Consider the following 20,577-nt stretch of genomic DNA (forward strand, 5'->3'; position numbering starts at 1 on the left):
CATAGAGTCCCGCCCGCCCCGCGCCTAGAGCGCCCAGAGTGGCTACACTGCGGGCGACTCTGGCTCGCCAGGAGGCGACCGGTCCAGGTCCGGGCGGGGGCGGGAGGAGGCTCCAGAGTCATCAGGGGCCGGGACGGCCACAACCTAGGCGCGCTCAGTCAGTACCTCTGAGGCGAGCAGCAGGGTGGGAGGGAAGCTGTGAGCGGGCCGGAACAGCCAGTGCACCTGGCAGCGAGCGGCTGGCAGTAAAAGGCGGTGTACGTGGAAAGCCAAGTGCGAGGGGGCGTGTGCGTGCGCGGGTGAGGCGTGGCGAGCCCGTGCGCGGTGCGTGGCTCGTGCGGGCCCTGCGGGCGCGCTTCTGCTCTGTCCACAGACGCTTTGGTTTGATGTAGGAATAAAGAGGGTTGTGAATAACAGCGAAGTCACAGATCAAGGGAGTGGGCAGAAACCTAAGAAGAAACCTCAGGCCCAGTGGAGCGTGCCCGCACCGGAGCCTCGGAGGCTGGCTGCAGGCGTGGATCTGTGACCGCCTCCACCCGGACCCCGGACCTGGCGGAAATCGCCAGAATGATCGCCAGACCCCAGGCTTTTCTGAATGTGGGGTCGGTCCTTTCCTCTCTCCCCCTCAACCACAATCACCATCACCTCCCCGGGCTCAGAGCCCCATCCCTGCCTCGGCCACATCTCTGGTTTCACACAATCCGTCCAAACAGTCCCGACATTCGGGCCGAGCCCACACCAGAGGAGCGGATGCCAAGTTCAAAGTCCCTGATGTGGCTGGGCGGCTTCTCCACTGCCGCCCCCAGGGGTCGCGCCGAGCCCCTCACCTGGCTCCGCTCCCGCAGCGTGTTAGAGCGGGACCGGAAGGTGTCAGGCTCCTGTGCCAGAGCTGAGGGCTGCTGGACGCTGAGGGGCCTTAGAAAAGTGAAGTCACTGCCGTCCGAGGCTGGTGAAAAGCACGTCCTGTAGCAATGGCTGTGCGAGTCTGTGGGCCGCAGCGTCACCTCCATGTACTTGAGTGTGCCGTCTGAGCTCACCTGTAGGTTGGGGCCGGACTGCTTATAGAACTCCCGGGAGGGCGAGTCCTGGCGCCCACAGCACTCACCCCCACCCCCATCCCCGTCTGCGTGCCCCCGAAGGCACTTAGCTGACAGAAAGGTGAAGGTGACTAAGGATAAGAGACTGACGGCCACAAGAGCCACAATGAGATAAAGCGTAAGGTCTGAATGCTCAGGAGGGTGTGTGAGGAAGTCGCTGGATTTGGGCATTTCCTCAGGGTCCTTATCCTCCAGAATCAGAAGCACTGTGGCTGTAGAGGAGAGTGAAGGGTCACCATTGTCCCTCACCAGGACCACCACCTGCTGGGTGTCAGGGTCATCCTCCAGTAAGGCCCGGGCTGTTCGCACCTCACCAGTGTGTGCAGACACCAGGAACAGTCCTGGGGCTGTGGACTGTGGCAACAGTGAATAGGAGAGCCAGGCATTGTGGCCTGCATCAGCATCTACGGCTGTCACCTTGGTGACGAAGGAGCCAGGAGGGGCAGAGCGAGGGAGACGCTGGGGGACTGAGAGATCCCGGCCTGGTCTGGGGTGCAGCACGGCTGGGGCATTATCATTCTGGTCCAGGACAAACACATGGAGAGTTGTGTTGGCATGCAATGGGGGAGAGCCAGAGTCTCGAACGCCCACCACAATCTGCAGCATCTGCAGCAATTCGTAGTCGAAAGTACGCTGGGCAAAGACCCGCCCATCTTCAGGGTTGACATACACAAAGGAGGAGGCTGGGGCTCCCTGAATCTGATTCCCTACAATGGAGTAGGTGAGGCGAGCATTATCCCCAATGTCTGGATCAGAGGCAGCCACGGTGCAGAGAAGAGAGCCTGGAGGCCGGTTTTCTGGGATGTAAGCAGTGTAGAGCTGCTGGGTGAAGTAGGGTGCATTGTCGTTTACATCTGAAATGTTGAGCCTGACGGTGAGATGGGCGTGCAAGGGAGGTGAGCCCGCATCGCGGGCCAGCAGCTCAATGATATAGTGGGATGTGTCCTCACGATCCAAAGGCTGGCTGGTTAGCAGTGAGTAGTGGTTCTCAGAAGGCTTAATCTGAAATGGCAGGCCCGAAGAGATATCAAGGCTCACTTCACCATTTCTCCCTGAGTCTCGGTCCCGCACATTAAATAATCCCACTACTATGCCCACTGGTGTGCTCTCCGGGACAGGGTTGACCAAAGAGGCCAATAGTACCTCTGGGGCGTTGTCATTTGCATCCCCCACATCCACTTGAATCACACAGTGGCCTTCCATGGCTGGCTGTCCTTGGTCACGGGCTCTTGCATGAATTTCATAGAAACTTGATTCCTCAAAGTCTATGGGACCCAACACATGGATTGCCCCACTGCTAGGGTCTAGGCCAAAGAGATTCCGCACCGCCTCAGATGTATGGTCTCCAAAAGAATAGTCTAGTTGGCCATTGGTGCCTTCATCTGGATCAGTGGCATTGAGGAGGAGCAGCAGTGTACCCACGGGTGCATTCTCTGGGAGTCCCACACGTAGAACTGAGGACTGGAAGGTTGGAGCATTATCATTGATGTCCAGCACAGTGATGGAGATAAGGGTGGTCCCTGAGCGGGGTGGGATACCCCCATCCACAGCAGTGAGCACCAGCTGATGTCTTGCCTGGGCTTCACGGTCCAGCTGCTGCTCTAGCACCAGCTCTGGGAACAGCTTCCCATCTTTTAGGGTCTTCACATTCAGAGAGAAGTGGCTACTGGGGCTCAGAGTATAGAAGCTCACGGTATTGGCACCCACGTCTGGATCCTGGGCACTATCCAGTGGGAACAGTGCCCCAAGTGCAGCTGATTCTGAGATGCGTATCTCTCGCTCAGGGGTGGCAAAGCTAGGAGAGTTGTCATTGAGATCCAGGATTTCTACCTCTACACGGATTAGTTCCAGCGGGTGTTCGGTCACCACCTGTAGTGGCAGCAGGCAGCTGGTGCTGGCTCCACACAGGCTCTCTCGGTCAATTTTCTGATTCACTGCCAGAGCACCACTCATCAAGCTCAGGGAAAAATAATGCCCACTCTCCTCAGAGCCCAACCGCAGCCGGCGGCTCAACAGATCTGTCAGCTTTAAGCCTAGATCCTGAGCAACGTTCCCCACCAGCGTCCCTGGCTCAGACTCCTCCACCACTGAGTAACGAAGCTGCCCAGATACCCAGCCCCAGGAGCACAAGGACAACATGCACAGCACTTGCCATTTCCCAGCGAGCTGCGGGGGTGTCTTGGGCCCCATGACCCAGAAGTCCCTTCCTGGACACAGACTCTGTGCTGTCCTGTCTCGAATGCAGACCCAGGGCTTGGAATGTAGCAGCTGAAATCTCTTATGTCTCCTTCCAGCCTCTTAAAAAACTGCTCCGAGGTTTGCCTGCCTGCAGCAGTTCTTCTTAGTCACCAAATGGCGGGGGTGGGTTGGGGGGGAGGGGAATCCAATCTGAGTGGAGCTGGGGAGCTGGGGGAGGAGAGGCGGGCAGGAAGAGCAGATCCCCCACCTTGGCTCTGAGTCTGATTGGCCCAAAAGTCTGTGCTCCCAACCAATTATCAAGTCTCCTCAGTCCTGGAAACCTTAGGAACAGGCGCTGCAAATCTGTGTCACAGAAGCCTCCTGCCTCCCCACTCATTTCATGCTGCAGGTTGATTCAGCCCCCTTGGTACCTCAGATGGTGCTCAACAGGGAAGACAAAGTGGTACAAAACTTCTCAGTGTTCTGTCCCAGCAACTTCCTGCATGACTTCAGAAGCTCCCACTACTTTGCTTGAACCAACAAAATTTTGTCCTTCTCAGGGAGGCAAAGCCCATGTGTTATCCCCTCCCTACCCCATCCTACCAAACACTGCCAAGGTGAGAGAAAAGATTTGTTAGGACCCTTTAGAGTCTTGCTCGGACTCTCCAGCAGTACTTTGAGGAATCTCAGTGTCAGCTGATGGCTATAAGGATTCAATTTTTCTGAGATCCCAGACTTTAGCTATAGAATGGGCATCACAGCTTGTGGTAGGGGGAACATTTCTAGGATTGATCCAGGTCACCCAAGGAAGGTGACTAGAGTCTACGCATGGCCTCTAGGCTTTATGGTTTCATCAATTCAGAAGAAACTACTTAAAGACTCCCATAGTGGCTGTCTCTATGAATTCCTCAGCAGTAAAACAGGTTTTGATATTTAGTGATTTCACTTATTGCCTTTTCCTCCCAAAGAGGTAATGTTTCCCTGTCCCAATCTACTGAATCTAGCTCAAATCCCAGTGGGGACTTGACTGGGAGTCCTGAAGACCTGGACAAAAAGATCCCTGCTTCCACCTTGACGCCTCTCTACTCCCTTGGCTCTTTCTTCTTTTTGCTCTCTGCTATGTTTCAAGCAGAGAGTCCCTTTCACCGCAGATTAGGGAGTAGATGATACTGTGGGGCAAAGACATTAGCTCCCCTTAACCTAGACTTAAGGTGTTCCAGACCCTGGCCCCCTCATTCAGGAAGAGTAGAGAAAGCAGCCACATGGGTTTAGGCGCACCTTGTGCACAAGAGCCTTCCATATGATCCACATTCCAGTAGTGTGTTTCCACAATACCCTGGCTCTTGATCACTTACTTTCAATTCTTACTCTCAGATAAGGGCATAACCCACCTCAAGTACTAATCTGTGAAAACTCCCTGGTTAAGTCACAAAACACTTCTAAAGCATAGCATCTACCACATAGTTACCACTCACAGAAGTGGTGACATCACTACAGGCTCTTACAGAGAGACCAGTACTCTCTGGGACATGGCCCAGCCACATGCCTGCCTCAGAATAACCCTCAAGCATTGGCTGAGCCTGCAAAGGTCTCACCTCTAGCCCATAGAGAAGATCAGAGGGTGGGCAACTTGGGCGAACAGGTTCCCCTGCCACAGGTGCACTGGGTGACTTCACCATCATGAAGCTATCGCTCCGAGTGGGTGCAGAAGCCAAGGGTGTACAGCCATGAGAGTGGCCACCCACATCAACAAACTTGATAGGATCATCTGACCCTAGCTGGATTCGGAGGATCCCATTGGAAGGAGGAAGCCCCTCTCTCCTTCGAGATCGGGTGAGACAGGCACAGGTGCCAGCAGGAAAGCAGGTCACTCCACAGGCAGCCCCACGCAGGCACTTCGAGATTAGTGCCACGAATGAGCCAAAGGAGACAAAGCAAATTGCCACTAGAGATACAGCCAAGTACAGGGTCAAGTGGGATTCTCCTTCCCTTGGAGCTGAAGATTCTCGAAGATCAGGGACAACTGGATGAGTGTCTTCTTCCAAGGACACCAGGAGAGTAACGGAGGTAGAGAGTGGTGGACTACCACTATCCTTTACCACAATGACCAGCTTCTGCGGCGGGAGATCAGCTGGGATGGGAACGGCCGTCCGCACCTCCCCAGCATAGCGGGAGACTGCAAACAGGCTGGGATCTGGGGCCTCCAAGAGCTGATATGAAACCCAAGCATTGTAACCTGAATCCAAGTCCACAGCAGTCACCTTTGTAACTAGGTGTCCAGCACCAACTGATGGAGGCAGTGCTTGTGGACATAAGGAACCAGGTCGGGCTCTAGGGCGGAGCACAGCTGGTGCATTGTCATTGAGGTCCAGTACAAATAGACGAACTGTTACGGTGCTACTAAGGGGTGGGTTGCCCCGATCCCGGGCCTGCACCTCAAATTGCAGTGTCTGTGTTTGCTCATAGTCAAAGGATCGAGTAGCATGAACAGCTCCCGTCTGGGGGTTCAGAGAGATGAAGGAGGAAGCTGACACATCTCGATTCCTGGGCTCTAAGAGAGAGTAGGAGATAAGTGCATTCAAGCCAGAGTCTGGATCAGAGGCTGCAAGGGAGCAAAGCAGGTCCCCTGGGCGATTGTTCTCTGGAACAAATACTTCATGTGACCTCTGAAAGAAAGAGGGTGGGTTATCATTCACATCTGAAATATTGAGGAAAATGGTCCTGTGGGTACTCAGAGGAGGGCTCCCAGCATCAGAAGCAGTGACCATGATATCATAGCTGGATTTGGCCTCTCGGTCCAAGGGCCCAGCAGTCACCAGGGAGAACTGGTTCCTGAAGGCGGACTTGAGGGCAAAGGGCAAATGGTCTGGAATACGGAGGCTCACATCTCCATTTGAACCTGAGTCGGGGTCCTGCACACTGATGAGCGCCACCACGGTGCCAGGTTCTGCGCTCTCAGGGAGAGTCCCAAGCTCTGAGGTCACTGTGATGTGGGGGGCATTGTCATTTACATCCAGGAGATCCACCCGAAGGCTGCAATGTTGCTCCATGGCTGGAGAACCCCCATCTCGAGCCCGAACATCAAATTCATAGTAATTCTCACTCTCAAAGTCTAGGGGCCCCTGAAGAGTAAGCTTTCCATTAGTGGGGTGCAGGCTAAAGAGATTTCTCACACGATCAGGGGTGTGACCACTGAAAGAAAAGGTGACGTTACCGCTGGGACCCAGGTCTGGGTCAGAGGCATTGAGCTGGATGAGCAGCATGCCGGCTGGCGCGCTCTCCAAAACGCTAATCCTGTAGCTGGATTGCTGGAAGGCTGGGGCGTTGTCATTCACGTCCAGCACTGACACCCGGAGCTCCGCTGTGCCAGATCTCGGGGGGTTCCCTCCATCCACAGCAGTCAGCACTAGGCGGTAGTCTGATTGCTTTTCCCGATCCAAAGGCTTCTCCAGGAGCAGCTCTGGGACCAGGCTGCCGTCGCTGCGCTTCTTGACATCCAGTGCAAAGTGTTCATTGGAGCTTAGTCTATAGCTGCTGATGGAGTTGCTTCCCACATCTGCATCCTGAGCCTTTTCCAAGGGGAAACGCTGTCCTGGAGGAGCTGCTTCCCCAATTTCCAAGTCCAGCTGCTGCCGAGGAAATCGGGGGGCGTGATCATTCACATCCACGATTTCTACCTCTGCTCGGTACATTTCCAAAGGCCCTTCTGTTACAAACTCCAGGGGCACGATGCAGCTGGCACTGAGCCCACACAGTGCCTCTCGATCGATTGGATTCTTGATGAGCAGAGCACCGCTGTCCAAATCCACACGGAAGTGTCTTTGGTTCACCTCTCCAGCGACCTGCAGCCTGCGAGCTGCTAAGCTCTCTGTATCCAACAGGAAATCTTGGGCGACATTCCCTACAAAAGTCCCTTCCTGTGACTCCTCTGGGACCGGGTATCGGATCTGCCCACAAACGTAACCCAGGTGGCAAAAAAGGAACAAAAGGGTAGTCCCCCGGCAGATTTCTACCCAGTTTCTCACCTTGCGGAGCATTGCTGCCACCCACTAGCTCTCTATCTGGTCCTGAGAAGCCGAAGAAGCCGACCCGCCCCGAACGGCCACAGCAGCTGGAGACACCTATCTCCCTTTCCCCGTGCCAGCTCTGGCGCGGCTGGGCCGGCGCCGCAAGGGTTACGCGCCGTTTTTTTTGCTGGTGGCGGGGTAGATTTGTCTGCCTTCCTCCACCCGATTGGCAGACAGAGGCTCCTGGGCTCAGCCAATAGGCTAAGCAGAGAACGTCCCAATAGCAGCAGGGTAAATGCGTCGCAGCATTGGAAAAAGGAAAGAAAAAACAAAAAACAAAAAACAACCCACCTATCTTTTTGCCTTCCTGCTGTTCAACAGCATTTTTCCCCCACGGGTTATTACCTCTATGGAGAGGCAGACAACATACACGTTTTTGTTTTTTTGTTTTTCCCTCACACACCAATTCCCAGCCCACAACACCCCGCCCCTTTTCGGTGGGGAAAACAGCGACAGCCTGAGCCCTAGCAACCTGCAGCCCAGAGAGTGAGTAGCCATTTGAGAATGGTCACTTTGTTCAAGCCAATGTTGTCACCCACCAATATTCTAAATGAGTAGCTTCTGCCTCAGTCTGATTGTATTAGAGCAACAGCTACTTAGAAGCACTGCCCTGTACTAAAAACTCTGCCCCTCTGCAGATTATTCAGAAATATATCCTCCTCTTTGCAGAAAAGGCTTACACATTAAGGTAGCCTATTAAATTTATGCAGTACACATTTTTGTTGTAACAGAAGGCGCAGCAGAAATCAAACCTCTCTTATTCAGATACCCACTGGTGGTATACTAAATTGCCATTCATCGATTTCAAGGACAGTATGGAAGGAGGTGAAGGAGGGGCGAGGAAGCCAGGAGAGAGAGAGGTTCCAAATCAGTAAAGAATCAGTTTGTCTGGGAGACGCTAAGGACTACATCTCACTTCCTGGCAGAATGCTAATGTTCACAGATTTAATAGCTTCCTTGAATGATTGAGATCTGCTACCAAAAGCACAGTGCCTACAAATCTCCTTTATTTGACACCACTGTATGCTTGATATGTTGTTAATTACCAACAGTGACTGTTTCAAAAGACCAAGTTTTTCACTTAGCCCTAGGGGGCCTTCTGGCAAGGGAGACTCGATCTCACCCCACCCCCACCCTGATCCAGACCCTCCCTGGAGCCTGGCTACCACCTTGCACAAAGGCAGAAATATCGTTCAATTCACACTGTAGTTACCTGCAAACTGTAGTTCAAGTCTCAAACACACCAGAGCACAAAGAGAAAAATCCAGCCTGATTTGGACATGAGATTTTTGTAATTCGTCTGAATCCTCACCTAGGCTACCAAAACCAGTGGCCAAACCTGAGGTTATCCTCCCCAGGTGTTTTCCCAAGCCCTTGATCCTCAAGAATAATCTTTTGATGGTGAGGCCAGCAACCAACACTCTGGTCTCAGAGGGAGGTATCTGCTTTCTGGGTTCTTTTACTCCCAAACGCCTAACCCTCCTCCCATGGGAGTGACGGAGATGTCAATCAATCTGACCTATCAGGTGGTTATGCCAGGATTCACTATCTCAGTGAAATGACACCATTAGCCACCCAAGCTGGGTCAGTCACAATGGAGAGGAGTAAGGAGGGTCATCCTTGACTCATTCCTCTCCCCCATTCCCTTTATCATGTCAATGAATGAGTGCTGATAATTTCACTATAGTTACTTCCATCTATACTGTCACTGTGCTGGTTCAAGCATTTATCAATCTTCTCAAATACTATAAGAGCCTTCTCATTTTTTTTTTGTCTACAGTCCCAATATCCCCAATCCATTTCATTTGTGGCTGCCAGAATAATCTCTCCAAAACAAACAAAAAACTCTGATGACATCACATTTATGTCAGTTCAAAATTCTGCAATGACCATCATGGATATAGAATAAAATAAAAACTCCTTGGCATGGCATAAAGGTAACTCAAGATTTAACTCCTGCCTAATTGCTTCACTTTATCTCCTGCAAAGATTGTTTTACAAACACACTTTAAGGTTCAGCAATAATGAAAAATCATAATCCTTCTGCATGGAATCTCCTGCAAGTCCCTCTCTACCCCCTTTTCCCCTTTATTATTTGACAAACTACTACTCAACCTTTTGTTCTCAGATCAAGCATCATCACCTCTATGAAGTCTCCCTGATTTCCCCAGGCTTAGGTGTTTCTTTTCCTTTGCTCCCATTGCTTCTTGTATTATACAGATCCCCATTATCGTTTTTGTGTATGTGTGTGCGTGTCTGTCTCCTACAGTACCCTGCATACCATAGCGGCAGGGACTGTGTCTTTTTCTCTTTTAAAGTGTCTGGTACATAGGGATGTTCAATAAATGGTGAAATGATAATATCACTAATTATTAGTTCAACAAATATCTTCTGAATACTTGTACTTTATATGAGTATTTTATATTGAGTATACATTTTATATGCATTACTTTTCACTCTTACACAATTTTGGAAGATTTTATAGATGAGAACACTGAAGATCAGAAAGGTTAGGAGACTTGTGTAAAGCTCAACTAGTAACTGCAGTACTAGGATCTCCCCACTGCCACCTCTGGTCTTTCTAGAAAGAAATAAAGCCTCTTTCTATAACATCTTTTTTTTTATGTATTTATTTTTTATTTATTTTATTTTTGGCTGTGTTGGGTCTTCATTGCTGCGCACGGGCTTTCTCTAGTTGCAGCGAGCGGGGGCTACTCTTCATTGTAGTGTGCGGGCTTCTCATTGCAGTGGCTTCTCTTGTTGCAGAGCATAGGCTCTAGGCACACCGGCTTTGGCAGTTGTGGCACGTGGGCTCTAGAGCGCAGGCTCAGTAGTTGTGGCTCACGGGCTTAGCTGATCCATGGCATGTGGGATCTTCCTGGACCAGTGCTTGAACTTGTGTCCCCTGCACTGGCAGGTGGATTCTTAACCACTGTGCCACCAGGGAAGCCCCTCTTCCTATAACATCTTAAATCATTTTTCTACCAGTTTGTCATCCCTGTAACCATAAACTGGTCCTTTACTGATGCCTTTAATATCAAAGAACTAGACCTCTTATAGGTCTCAATCCCTTTTATTTGCAAGTTCACAGCAAAACAAACAGGCATACAATCTATATTACTAGAACTGGAAGATCATACAGCCTAAATCCTACACATCCTAGACTTGACCTTTTTATGCCAGGCATGTGATTCTCCCCTCTCTAGATTTTTAAAACACCTTTATTGAGCTATATAAATAATATATAATTATTTATATATAAATAACTATATATTATTATATATAATTCATCCATTACACCATGATTGATCATCACTTTAAAATGTACAATTCAATGGTTTTTAGTATATTCACATATACTAAAATGATGCAATCATCACCATAGTATAGTTATAGAAAAAAATTTTCATTCCCCAAAGAAACCCCATACCCATTGCCTTAGCTCTAGATTTTTAAAGAAATAGTTGCCCAGGTGCCAGTCATTGAGGAAGATTTTTTCTTCAGATGACTGAATATCTTATGTCTTCCTTACAATGCTCTCCTAGAGCTATTCTATATAATATTTTAAGGTTGGGAAATAACATCACAGAATTTTTTAAAGTTCGGTTTGGCCCAGTAAGGCTGGCTGCTGGTTCTGTGAACACCAGAATAACACTTTGCTTCAAAAACATGCTAACTGATAGACTGGCAGGTCCTAGGGCAATGCTTTGTAAATTCGTCTTCACATTGAGATCACTTGGGGACCTTCAAAAAATACTGATGCCTGTGTCCCATCTCAAGAGATTATGCTTTAATCCATCTGGGATGTGGCCTGGGCTTCAGAATTTTTAAAAGGTCCCTAGGTAATTCTGGTGTGCAACCAAGTTTGAGAACATTGTCCATGGGAAAATGCCAGTTGTTTTCCAGTCTGACCAGAAAAGCAGCAGCTGCTTCTCTCTGGCTTTCATCCTTCCTTAGCCTTTCCATCTATGCCTCTACTTTGTCATCTTTGACTGTCTCCAGGTTTGTTCATTTCTAAAGTGTGTTTAATTAAGATTTGGAGTGGGTTAAGAACTAATAAAAAATATTAGTCATAGCTAAGAATTTTTTAACACCTTTGATACACTAGGCACTGTGCGTATATTATATCATGCACTAATGTTATAAAACCTTTGTTACTCCCTTTTTGCATATGAAAAAGGGTCTAGAAAAGAGATTAACTTGGCCATGGACTCATAGATGGTAAGTGTCTAACTGCCAAACCCAAGGCTTGATAGCAATAACACACTTATTAGTAACAAAGTAACAGTTGTTCTCCCACAAATGGAAGTGTTTAATTTCACTCCAAAACAAAGACCTGCACACCATTCTGAATAAATGAAAGCTTTATCTTTTTCTCAGGATATGAATTTACCTACCTTTCACACTATGTGTATACCCAAGACAAATGATGAAAGGATAGGAAACAACACTTTGGGCGAGAAGAACTTTCATTTTGTACTTTATGTTCTTCTGGATTGTCTGGATTTATCTTCAAAATAAATGATTACTTTTACTTTGATAATGAATGGTGGTTACCTTTGGATTTGGAGAATATAATTTGTTTTAATTTTTTTCTTATACTTTTACATATTTTCCAAATTTTCTATAATGCACATGTATCACTATCATAACATAAAATTTTTTGTGAGTAATGTCCACCTAATTTCCAGCACTGTGCTTGAAACAAAATTTAAAGGACCCTAGAATTTTATTTCTTTCATAGAAAGTCATCTGAGAATGAGGTACAGGATCTGTGTAGTCAAAGGAAAATTATCAGCAAACCATTAGCTTTAATGCAGATGTGGCAATCATTTGAAAGATGGACAGATGAGGTAGTTTTTATATTCCTAGCAGCTGCCACTGGTTAGAGGTATTCATCAGCTTGTACTCAATGCAAATGACACCAAGCTAAGCTCTTGAGTGCTGAGATGGTGAGTTATAGCTTAATGGCCCTTTAGCAGGATTGGTTAGTTGCTATGGCAAGTGAGTACTGAGGGTGTGAATTGTGTCCACAGATGAGTCAATTAACTCCACACTGTGTGGGACCACAAACCACACTCTAGCCAGGCCATCCCCTCCCCCAAAGGCATGACGTTTGATCTGGGAAAGGCCAAGTGAAAATGTGGATGCATCATTAGGAAAACATCTTGATCACTGAAAATAAAGGCGGCTACATACTTTCCTGAAACTGAGGCAGGAATCAAAAAGCATTAATATCATTCCAGGATGACTTGCTAACCCTTACCTGTCCGGGAGGGGAGCTCTCTGCACCCAGCACTTGCCTATAGAACACTGGATCGAGGCTCCGCAGAGTGTTCTGGCGGCTGGCCAGTGGGCTGGCGGCACCTGGTTTCTTCAGCAGTGGGTCGCTGCGTCTCGAGTCAGTGGTGAGGTACACCTGATGGTAAAGGTGTGGAGGCATCAGGCCTCCCCGCACGGCGTCCGCGTGCAGAGAAGGCCCTGGTGTTCGGTACAGGGAGCTCACGGGCGCTCGGTATAGGTCCCTGGACTGCTTCCATTTGTAAACTTTGAATACGATCACTCCCAACACTGTGACTGCAAACCCCACTGAGACCAGGATTAAAGAGAGAAGTAGATAAAAGGTGAGATTTTTATTCTGCTCCCTGGGGGCAGAGCCGGAGGGGAACTCAGCTCGGGCTTCAGGAGATTCCTCGATTACTGACACAGTCAGGGTCGCGGTGGTGGATAGCGATGGCTCCCCATTGTCTTTGATCAAGACCGTGAGAGTCTGCCTGGGCGAATCTGTATCCTGGACTGGGCGGGCAGTGCTGACTTGACCCGTGTGAAGTCCCACAGCAAAAAGGCTCTGGTTGGGGGCTCCCAAGAGGCTGTAGGAGAGCCAGGCGTTGTGCCCTGCATCCGGGTCCCAGCCTACCACACGCGTGACCACGTGGCCTGCGGAGGTACCTCGAGGCAGCATCTCCACCGAGCTCTGGCCAGGCCGGGGGTATAGGACCTGGGGGGCATTGTCATTGCGATCAGTGACAAATATGTTCACGCTGATGTTGGTGGACAGGACAGGAGTGCCCCCATCGCTGATATGAGCTGTTAATTCGAACGCCCGCCGATCCTCATGGTCCAGGGGCACTACGGATGATACGACGCCACTGTCACGATTTATCGTGAAGTAGCGACCCACTAGCCCTATTTCAGCTCCTTGCTCCAAGAGAAAGAAGGAAAGGCGAGCATTCTGCGGGGCGTCAGGGTCCCAGACACTTAGGTTTAGTATTGGAACACCGGGGAGGTTATTTTCCTCAACGTAAACATCGTAGGAAGACTGGGAAGATTGTGGAGGGTTGTCGTTGATGTCGGACACTTGCACCTGCACTGTCGTGAGGGCTGAGAGGGAAGGGGTTCCCGCGTCTCGAGCCGTGATGCTGAGGTTGTATTCTGGCACAGTCTCCCGATCCAGGGCTGCGCTGGTTTTCAAAGTAAAGTAATTCTTGAGGGAAGATGTAAGGCTAAAAGGGAGACCTGGTGGAACCTCGCAAGTCACCAGCCCGTTCTCCCCAGCATCCAAATCGGTAACACTGAGCAAAGCAATGACAGTTCCTAGGGGTGCATCCTCAGGGACTGGGCTGTACACGGAGGTGACTGTGATCTCTGGGGCATTGTCATTTACATCCACAACCTCTACCAAAACTTTACAGTGTGCTCCCTCAGGATTGGCGCCCTTGTCTTTGGCCTGTATGTAAATCTCATGGAGTTTGGCGTCTTCGAAGTCCAGTCGACCCTTGACTGTCAGCACCCCAGTTACAAGGTCTAAGGAGAATAGTTCCCGCACGCCAGCGCGGTTGTGGCTGCCGAAGGAGTAAATGATTTCGCCGTTGGGGCCTTCATCCAGATCCGTTGCATGGACTTGCACAACGCGAGTGCCGGGGGGTGCATCCTCCAGGACGCGCGCCCGGTACAAGGACTGGTTGAAGGTGGGCGCATTGTCATTCGCGTCCAGCACGACGATTCGAATAGGAAGGCTGGCCAAGCGAGCCGGAGTTCCTCCGTCCAACGCTGTCAGCACCAGCTGGAGATCTGGTTCTCGCTCCCGATCCAGGGCGCGCTCCAGCACCAGCTCCGCGTACTTGGTGCTGTCTTCCCGCGTCTGCACGCGAAGCGCAAAGTACTCATTTCGGCTCAGTTCATAGGTTTGTAAAGAGTTGCTTCCCACATCTGGATCGTGCGCGCTCTCGAGCGGAAAGCGCGTCCCCGGCGCCACAGCCTCGCTAATCTCCAATTTCATTTCCCGGGTAGGAAAAGAGGGATTGTTGTCGTTGATATCCTGGATCACCACTTCCGCGCTGAACAGCTCTAGCGGCCTCTCCACTACCAACTCCAGAGTTATGGTGCAGGAGGGCAGCGTCCCACATAGCTCCTCTCGATCCAGGCGGTCGTTCACGAACATCTCTCCCGTCTCCCAGTTCACCTCAAAGAACCTTCGGCTAGCTCCGGACACCACCCGGAGCCTGCGGGCTGACAGGCTGCCGAGATCCAAGCCAAGGTCCCTAACCACGTTTCCCACCGCGAAACCCTTCTCTCTTTCCTCCAGGATCTCATAGCGAATGACGGCGGCGGAAGCCTTATGCAAGGCACCAAGAAGAAGCAAAACTCCCACCACTCTCCCAGTGCTTACCAGTCCACTTCTCCAGGCCTCTGGGACCATCTCACTCAAAGGCAGTTCCTCTTAGCGGGGTCCAGATCGGCCCGGCTTCTTCCCTGAGAAACTTTCAGCGGGTTAACGCTCGGGCGCTGGGCTCCGAGTCGGACATGGCTTTCTGGATGCCGTGATTTGCTCGCCGGCTATTCAGTCTCTGCCTCATCCCGCGGCGCCAAGAGGGGACGGGCCGGGGCCAGATCTCCAGCTTCTTCATTGGCCGACAGCGGCACGCAGAGTTCCAGCCAATAACTGCACGAAAAATGCGCCAGCGCCCGGCTCTCTTTGCGGGACCAGCGCTAGCGCCAGGAACTTCTTTCCTTTGGCTTCCTTCCAGAGTTTACAGCCAGAGCTCCTTGGCAGTATCCGCGCATCGGAAACCCACCTTAGCTGTAAAGCTAACTGCAGGGTGATGGAGATGGCCTTTCTGCGAGTCTTCAAGCCGAACTAAGGCCTATTAAACACTTCAACCGCTGACTTTAATCCCAAGAAGGGGGTTCAAACCAAACCGAAAACGACACAACGTTATCTGGTTTGTCGGAGGACTAGGTAAAACTTACCTAGCTGGACCATATTGTGGCGAGGCATTTAGTATTTCTGTGGAGGTGTTGATAATTTCAGTTATATCTTTACCAAATGAAACTGTAGAACTGTGGGTCACTTCCTCAGTAGAGAAAATCTACAGGAGCTACCAGCTGTTTGGTTTAACTTTGTTTTACGAAATTTAAAAGTACAATTCAGATTTCTTTTTAAATTGGATGTTGTTGCTTAGTTCTTATTTCTTAACAACCAGGGAGCAATGTGAAATTTTTCTATTCTGTTTGTCCCAACAAAGCATAACCTCAATCAGAGAGCATCTCTAAAGTTTCCCTTTACTTGATCAATTTGCTTCTCAAGATCATATGGCATACCACAAAGAGACGTTGCATTGCTAATAAAAGATAATACCCCCTCTTCACTCCCCTCCCCCCCAAAAAAAACATAAAAGAAAAAGAAAAAAGACCAGGTTTTATTTACCACCTGGGACCTTTATAAAATGATTGGGATGTCAGAAATACAAAGCCTTTAGCCACAGAATAAAGAGCCTGAAGTTTTCTGCATTTAGGATTGTAGTCAAACAAAATAGTAATGATTAGGATAATGAATAAGAGAGGCAGCTATGATATAAGTTAGAATTGAGTTGTACATCCTTAGACAAGAAACTACCCTCTAAGGGTTCCTGAGTTCCTGTCTTATTAAATGAATAAGGCAGATAAAATCCTGGCACATAGTAAGTCTTAATTAATGATGCACATCACCCCATTAGATACTAGATGTAAAGAACCTCATACTATTTCTGTACGCTTATCTTGGACACCACTTTGGTTGCATATAGTCCTTTCTGAATTTTAACTGAACCTTGAGGAAGGGTGGTAGGCAGAGAGGTTAGATAGGTATATAGGAAGTAAGTATATATAGGATATTTATTGAAGAGATGAAAAGCCATATTTGACCTATGTCCTCAATACTTTCTCTCTTAAAACCTCCAGTTTTAAATACTCAAATTTGACAATTGTCCATACCACCAAGAAGGCTGATAGGTGTTAGAAGATTAGAATATAGAATTTAGAACATATATAGTAGCCCAGCCACTTGCTACTCAAAGTGTGAGCCAAGGACCAATGGCATGGGCATCACCTGGGAGCTGTTAGGAATGCAGAAATGCCCCACTCCAGACCTACTGAATCAGAATTTGCATTTTAACAAAAAGCCAGGGTGATTTAAATGTACATTAAAGTTTGAGAAGCACTGATCTAGTAGGTTTTTCAGACATACCAATTTATCAATCATTTTTTCCCTATTCACCATCACTTAATTGACATTCTGGTTTTCAAAAACTAGCTTTTAAAAGCTGAAGTAGTTTTCCCTTTAACAATAAGGCCCATAGTTTTCCTAAGACCTCTTCATAAGCCAGCAGAACCCTCCTTGGATCCATTGTTTACAGTAGCAAGAGTGATCTTAAAATTTTAATTGAATCAGAATATTCTCCAGCTCAAAACTTCTCAGCAGCATCTCACTCACTACTCTTGAAATAAAATACCAAATCCTTTGCATAGTATCCAAGTTCTCAAGCCTTCCCCTTCTCTCAATATTTTATTACACTGCTTTCAGTGTGGTCAGTCAACCAAGCTCTTCATGCTTTTTTCTCCTAGGAAAGCTTCTTTCCCTTCCTTCCCTTTGCTTTTGCTTATTTCTACAAATCTTTCAGTTCTCAGTTTAAATGTTGTTTCCTAACAGAGGTCTTCCTTAGGCCCCACTTAAAACCAGGATCCTTTGTTATGCTCCCACAGAGAACCTTATATTTTCCTTTATTGAACCTAGCACAATTTAAAATTTTATAATTATATTTTGTTTAAGCATAGTGCCTGCCTCTCCCACTAAAAAAATAAAGCTGCAAGAAGGCAGAGACCATGCCTGTTTTGATTATCACTTGCCTCCTCAGTGACTAGCACAGTAGGCACTTGATGCTTAATTTTTCCCAGCTTTATGGAAGTTTGATTGACAAACAAAATTATATAAATTAAGGTGTACAACATGATGATTTAATATATGTATATATTGTGAGATGATCAACACAATATAGTTAACACATCCATCACCTCACCTAGTTACCATTTTTTAAGGTGTGTGGTAAGAACATTTAAGACCTACTCTCTTAACAAATTTCAAGTTACACTACAATATTGTTAACTATAGTCACCACGTTGTACATCGGATTCCAGAACTCATTCATTTTTATAACTGAAAATTTGTACCCTTTGACCAACATCTCCCCATACTTAAGGCTTATTAATATAGCAATCTTTATGCTAATGGCATAGTAATCATTAAGTGCAGTAAGGACTATATATATTAGCGTGTATCCATTGTCCCTAGGAGAAAGCATTTTTGGAAGATACAGTCCGTCTTTTAAGCTACCAGTGGCGCTAGTGAAACTATTTCTTAACCTAAAGATTTGAAAGAGAAAACATAGTTTGCCAAAGAGCCAAGCAAGGTGTGGTAATATAACTCACACTGGACATAAAACTTGCTGTCACCTATATCCAGGGGAAATGGAAGTACCAGTGTACAGGATCAATGGAATTTTCCAGTCTCTTATCTTCTTTCCTCTCTGTTTTATAATTCCAAGAGAGCCTTAGATCAACAAGATGCAGCAAACAATTTTAAAATAGAAAGTGAATCTATTATAGTGTTCAACAGTGAGGCCTTAGTGTCAAAAAGACTTGAGTTCCAATACTGGACATTCTACTTAGTAGCTATGTAACCATGAAGCTTTTATTTTTAACTTTTATTTTCTTTAACTATAAAATGGGAATAATAATAGTACTCCTTGACATAATCACCAGTATCTCAATCCTTTATTTTAATCTTTGAACAGCTTTGTACTTACCATACAGCTCACTTGGACAATCAATGATTTTTAGCAATTTTATACATTTACACAACCAATACCACAATCCAATTTTAGAATACTCCCATCAACCCCCAAAATCCTTCATGCCTGTCTGCAGTCAATCCTTGCTCTCACCCCCAGCTTCAGGTAGCCCCTGATCGATTTTCTATATAGTTTTCCCTTTTCTAGAAATTTCACAAAAAAGGGAATTATAAAATGCATAGCCTTTTGGATGCTCAACATCACTAATTATTAGAGAAATGCAAATCAAAGCTGCAAATGAGGTACCACCTCACACCGGTCAGAATGGCCATCATTTAAAAGTCTACAAATAACGCATGCTAGAGAGGGTGTGGAGAAAAGGGAACCCTCCTAAACTGTCGGTGGGAATGTAAGTTAGTGCAGCCACTATGGAAAACAGTTTGGAGGTTCCTCAGAAAACTAAAAATAGAATTACCATATGATCCAGCAATCCCAATCCTGGGCGTATATCTGTACAAAACTATAATTCAAAAAAGATACATGGGCTTCCCTGGTTGCGAAGTGGTTGAGAATCTGCCTGCTAATGCATGGGACATGGGTTCGAGCCCTGGTCTGGGAGGATCCCACATGCCGCGGAGCAACTAGGCCCGTGAGCCACAACCACTGAGCCTGCACATCTGGAGTCTGTGCTCCGCAACAAGAGAGGCCGTGATAGTGAGAAGCCCGCACACCGCGATGAAGAGTGGCCCCCGCTTGCCGCAACTAGAGGAAGCCCTCGCACAGAAACGAAGACCCAACACAGCAAAAATAAATTAATTAATTAATAAACTGCAAAAAAAAAAAAACCCACGCAAACCAACTACCAAATAAATAAAAGCTTCACAGTCATTTGTCCCTAAGTAAACACCCCAACTTTGCTATATAAAAAAAAAAAAGATACATGCCTTCCTATATTCATAGCAGCACTATTCACAATAGTCAAGACATGGAAACAACCTAAATGTCCATTGACAGATGAATGGATAAAGAAGATGTGGTACATATATACAATGGAATATTACACAGTATAAAAAAGAACAGAATAATGCCATTTGCAGCAACATGGATGCAACTAGAGATTATCAAACTAAGTTAGAAAGAGAAAGACAAACACCATATGATATCCCTTATATGTGGAATCTAAAAAATGGCACAAATGAACTTATCTACAAAACAGAAGCAGACTCATAGACATAGAGAACAGACTTGTGGTTGCCAAGGGGTAGGGAGAGAGAGAGGGATGGACTGCGAGTTTGGGGTTGGTTGATGCAAAATACTACATATAGAATGGATAAACAACAAGGTTCTATTGTACAGCACAGGGAACTATACCCAATCTCCTGGGATAAACCATAGTGGAAAAGAATATAAAAAAGAATGTATAGGGCTTCCCTGGTGGCGCAGTGGTTGAGAGTCCGCCTGCCGATGCAGGGGACACAGTTCGTGCCCCGGTCCGGGAAGATCCCACGTGCTGCGGAGCGGCTGGGCCCGTGAGCCATGGCCGCTGAACCTGCGTGTCCGGAGTCTGTGCTCCGTGGTGGGAGAGGCCACAACGGTGAGAGGCCCACGTACCGCAAAAAAAAAAAAAAAAAAAAAAAGAATGTATATGTGTGCAACTGAGTCACTGTGCTGCCACACTGTAAATCAACTATACTTCAATTAAAAACAATTTTTTAAATGCATAGCCTTTTGTATCTGGCTTCTTTCACTTAGCATAATGTCACACCCAACTCTTAACCACACCCTCAAAAATGTTCTGTCTCCAATGTCCGCATCTAATAATGGGCACTTCTAGTCTAGTCAAAAATTCCCAGGTCATCCTTAACATCTTTTTCTACATTCCAACATTTAATTCATTACCAGTCATGTCAATGCTTACTACCTCCAAAATATACTTTGAATCTATCAATTACTTTCCCCTCTACCGCTACCACCTGAGACAAAGTCACCTTAAATACTGTCAGCTTCCTCTCTGGTCTTCTTACTTCCTCTTTTGCTTTCCCTAAACTCCATTTCACATGTGGAAACCTGAAGAATCTTTCAAAAATATATATTAAATTATATACTCTCCTTGCTAAACACAGTGCTTGG

General features: G+C 47.5%; 3 protein-coding genes across 3 annotated transcripts in view; all 3 read right to left on the minus strand.

Moving 5' to 3' along the window:
• The window catches only part of LOC309805359 (uncharacterized protein), a gene marked incomplete at its 3' end in the record, with an annotated part of 180,299 nt that overhangs the window by 15,100 nt on the left and 144,622 nt on the right, over positions 1 to 20,577 (minus strand). The gene's annotated exons all lie outside the window — the stretch shown is intronic.
• Positions 760 to 3,412, minus strand: PCDHGC5 (protocadherin gamma subfamily C, 5; the record flags this gene model as incomplete). The annotated part of the gene is given in 2 exon segments (XM_082622285.1): positions 760 to 815; positions 818 to 3,412. Coding segments are annotated over 2 exon segments (2,526 nt in total). The 5' UTR covers positions 3,288 to 3,412.
• On the minus strand, positions 4,715 to 7,638 carry PCDHGC4 (protocadherin gamma subfamily C, 4; the record flags this gene model as incomplete). The annotated part of the gene is made up of 1 exon (XM_082622284.1): positions 4,715 to 7,638. Exon 1 carries the CDS (start codon positions 7,310 to 7,312, stop codon positions 4,715 to 4,717), a length of 2,598 nt encoding a protein of 865 aa, XP_082478410.1. The 5' UTR covers positions 7,313 to 7,638.

Source organism: Mesoplodon mirus, assembly GCF_964341445.2.
Source record: "Mesoplodon mirus genome assembly, chromosome: 5".
NCBI classification, from domain to species: domain Eukaryota; kingdom Metazoa; phylum Chordata; class Mammalia; order Artiodactyla; family Ziphiidae; genus Mesoplodon; species Mesoplodon mirus.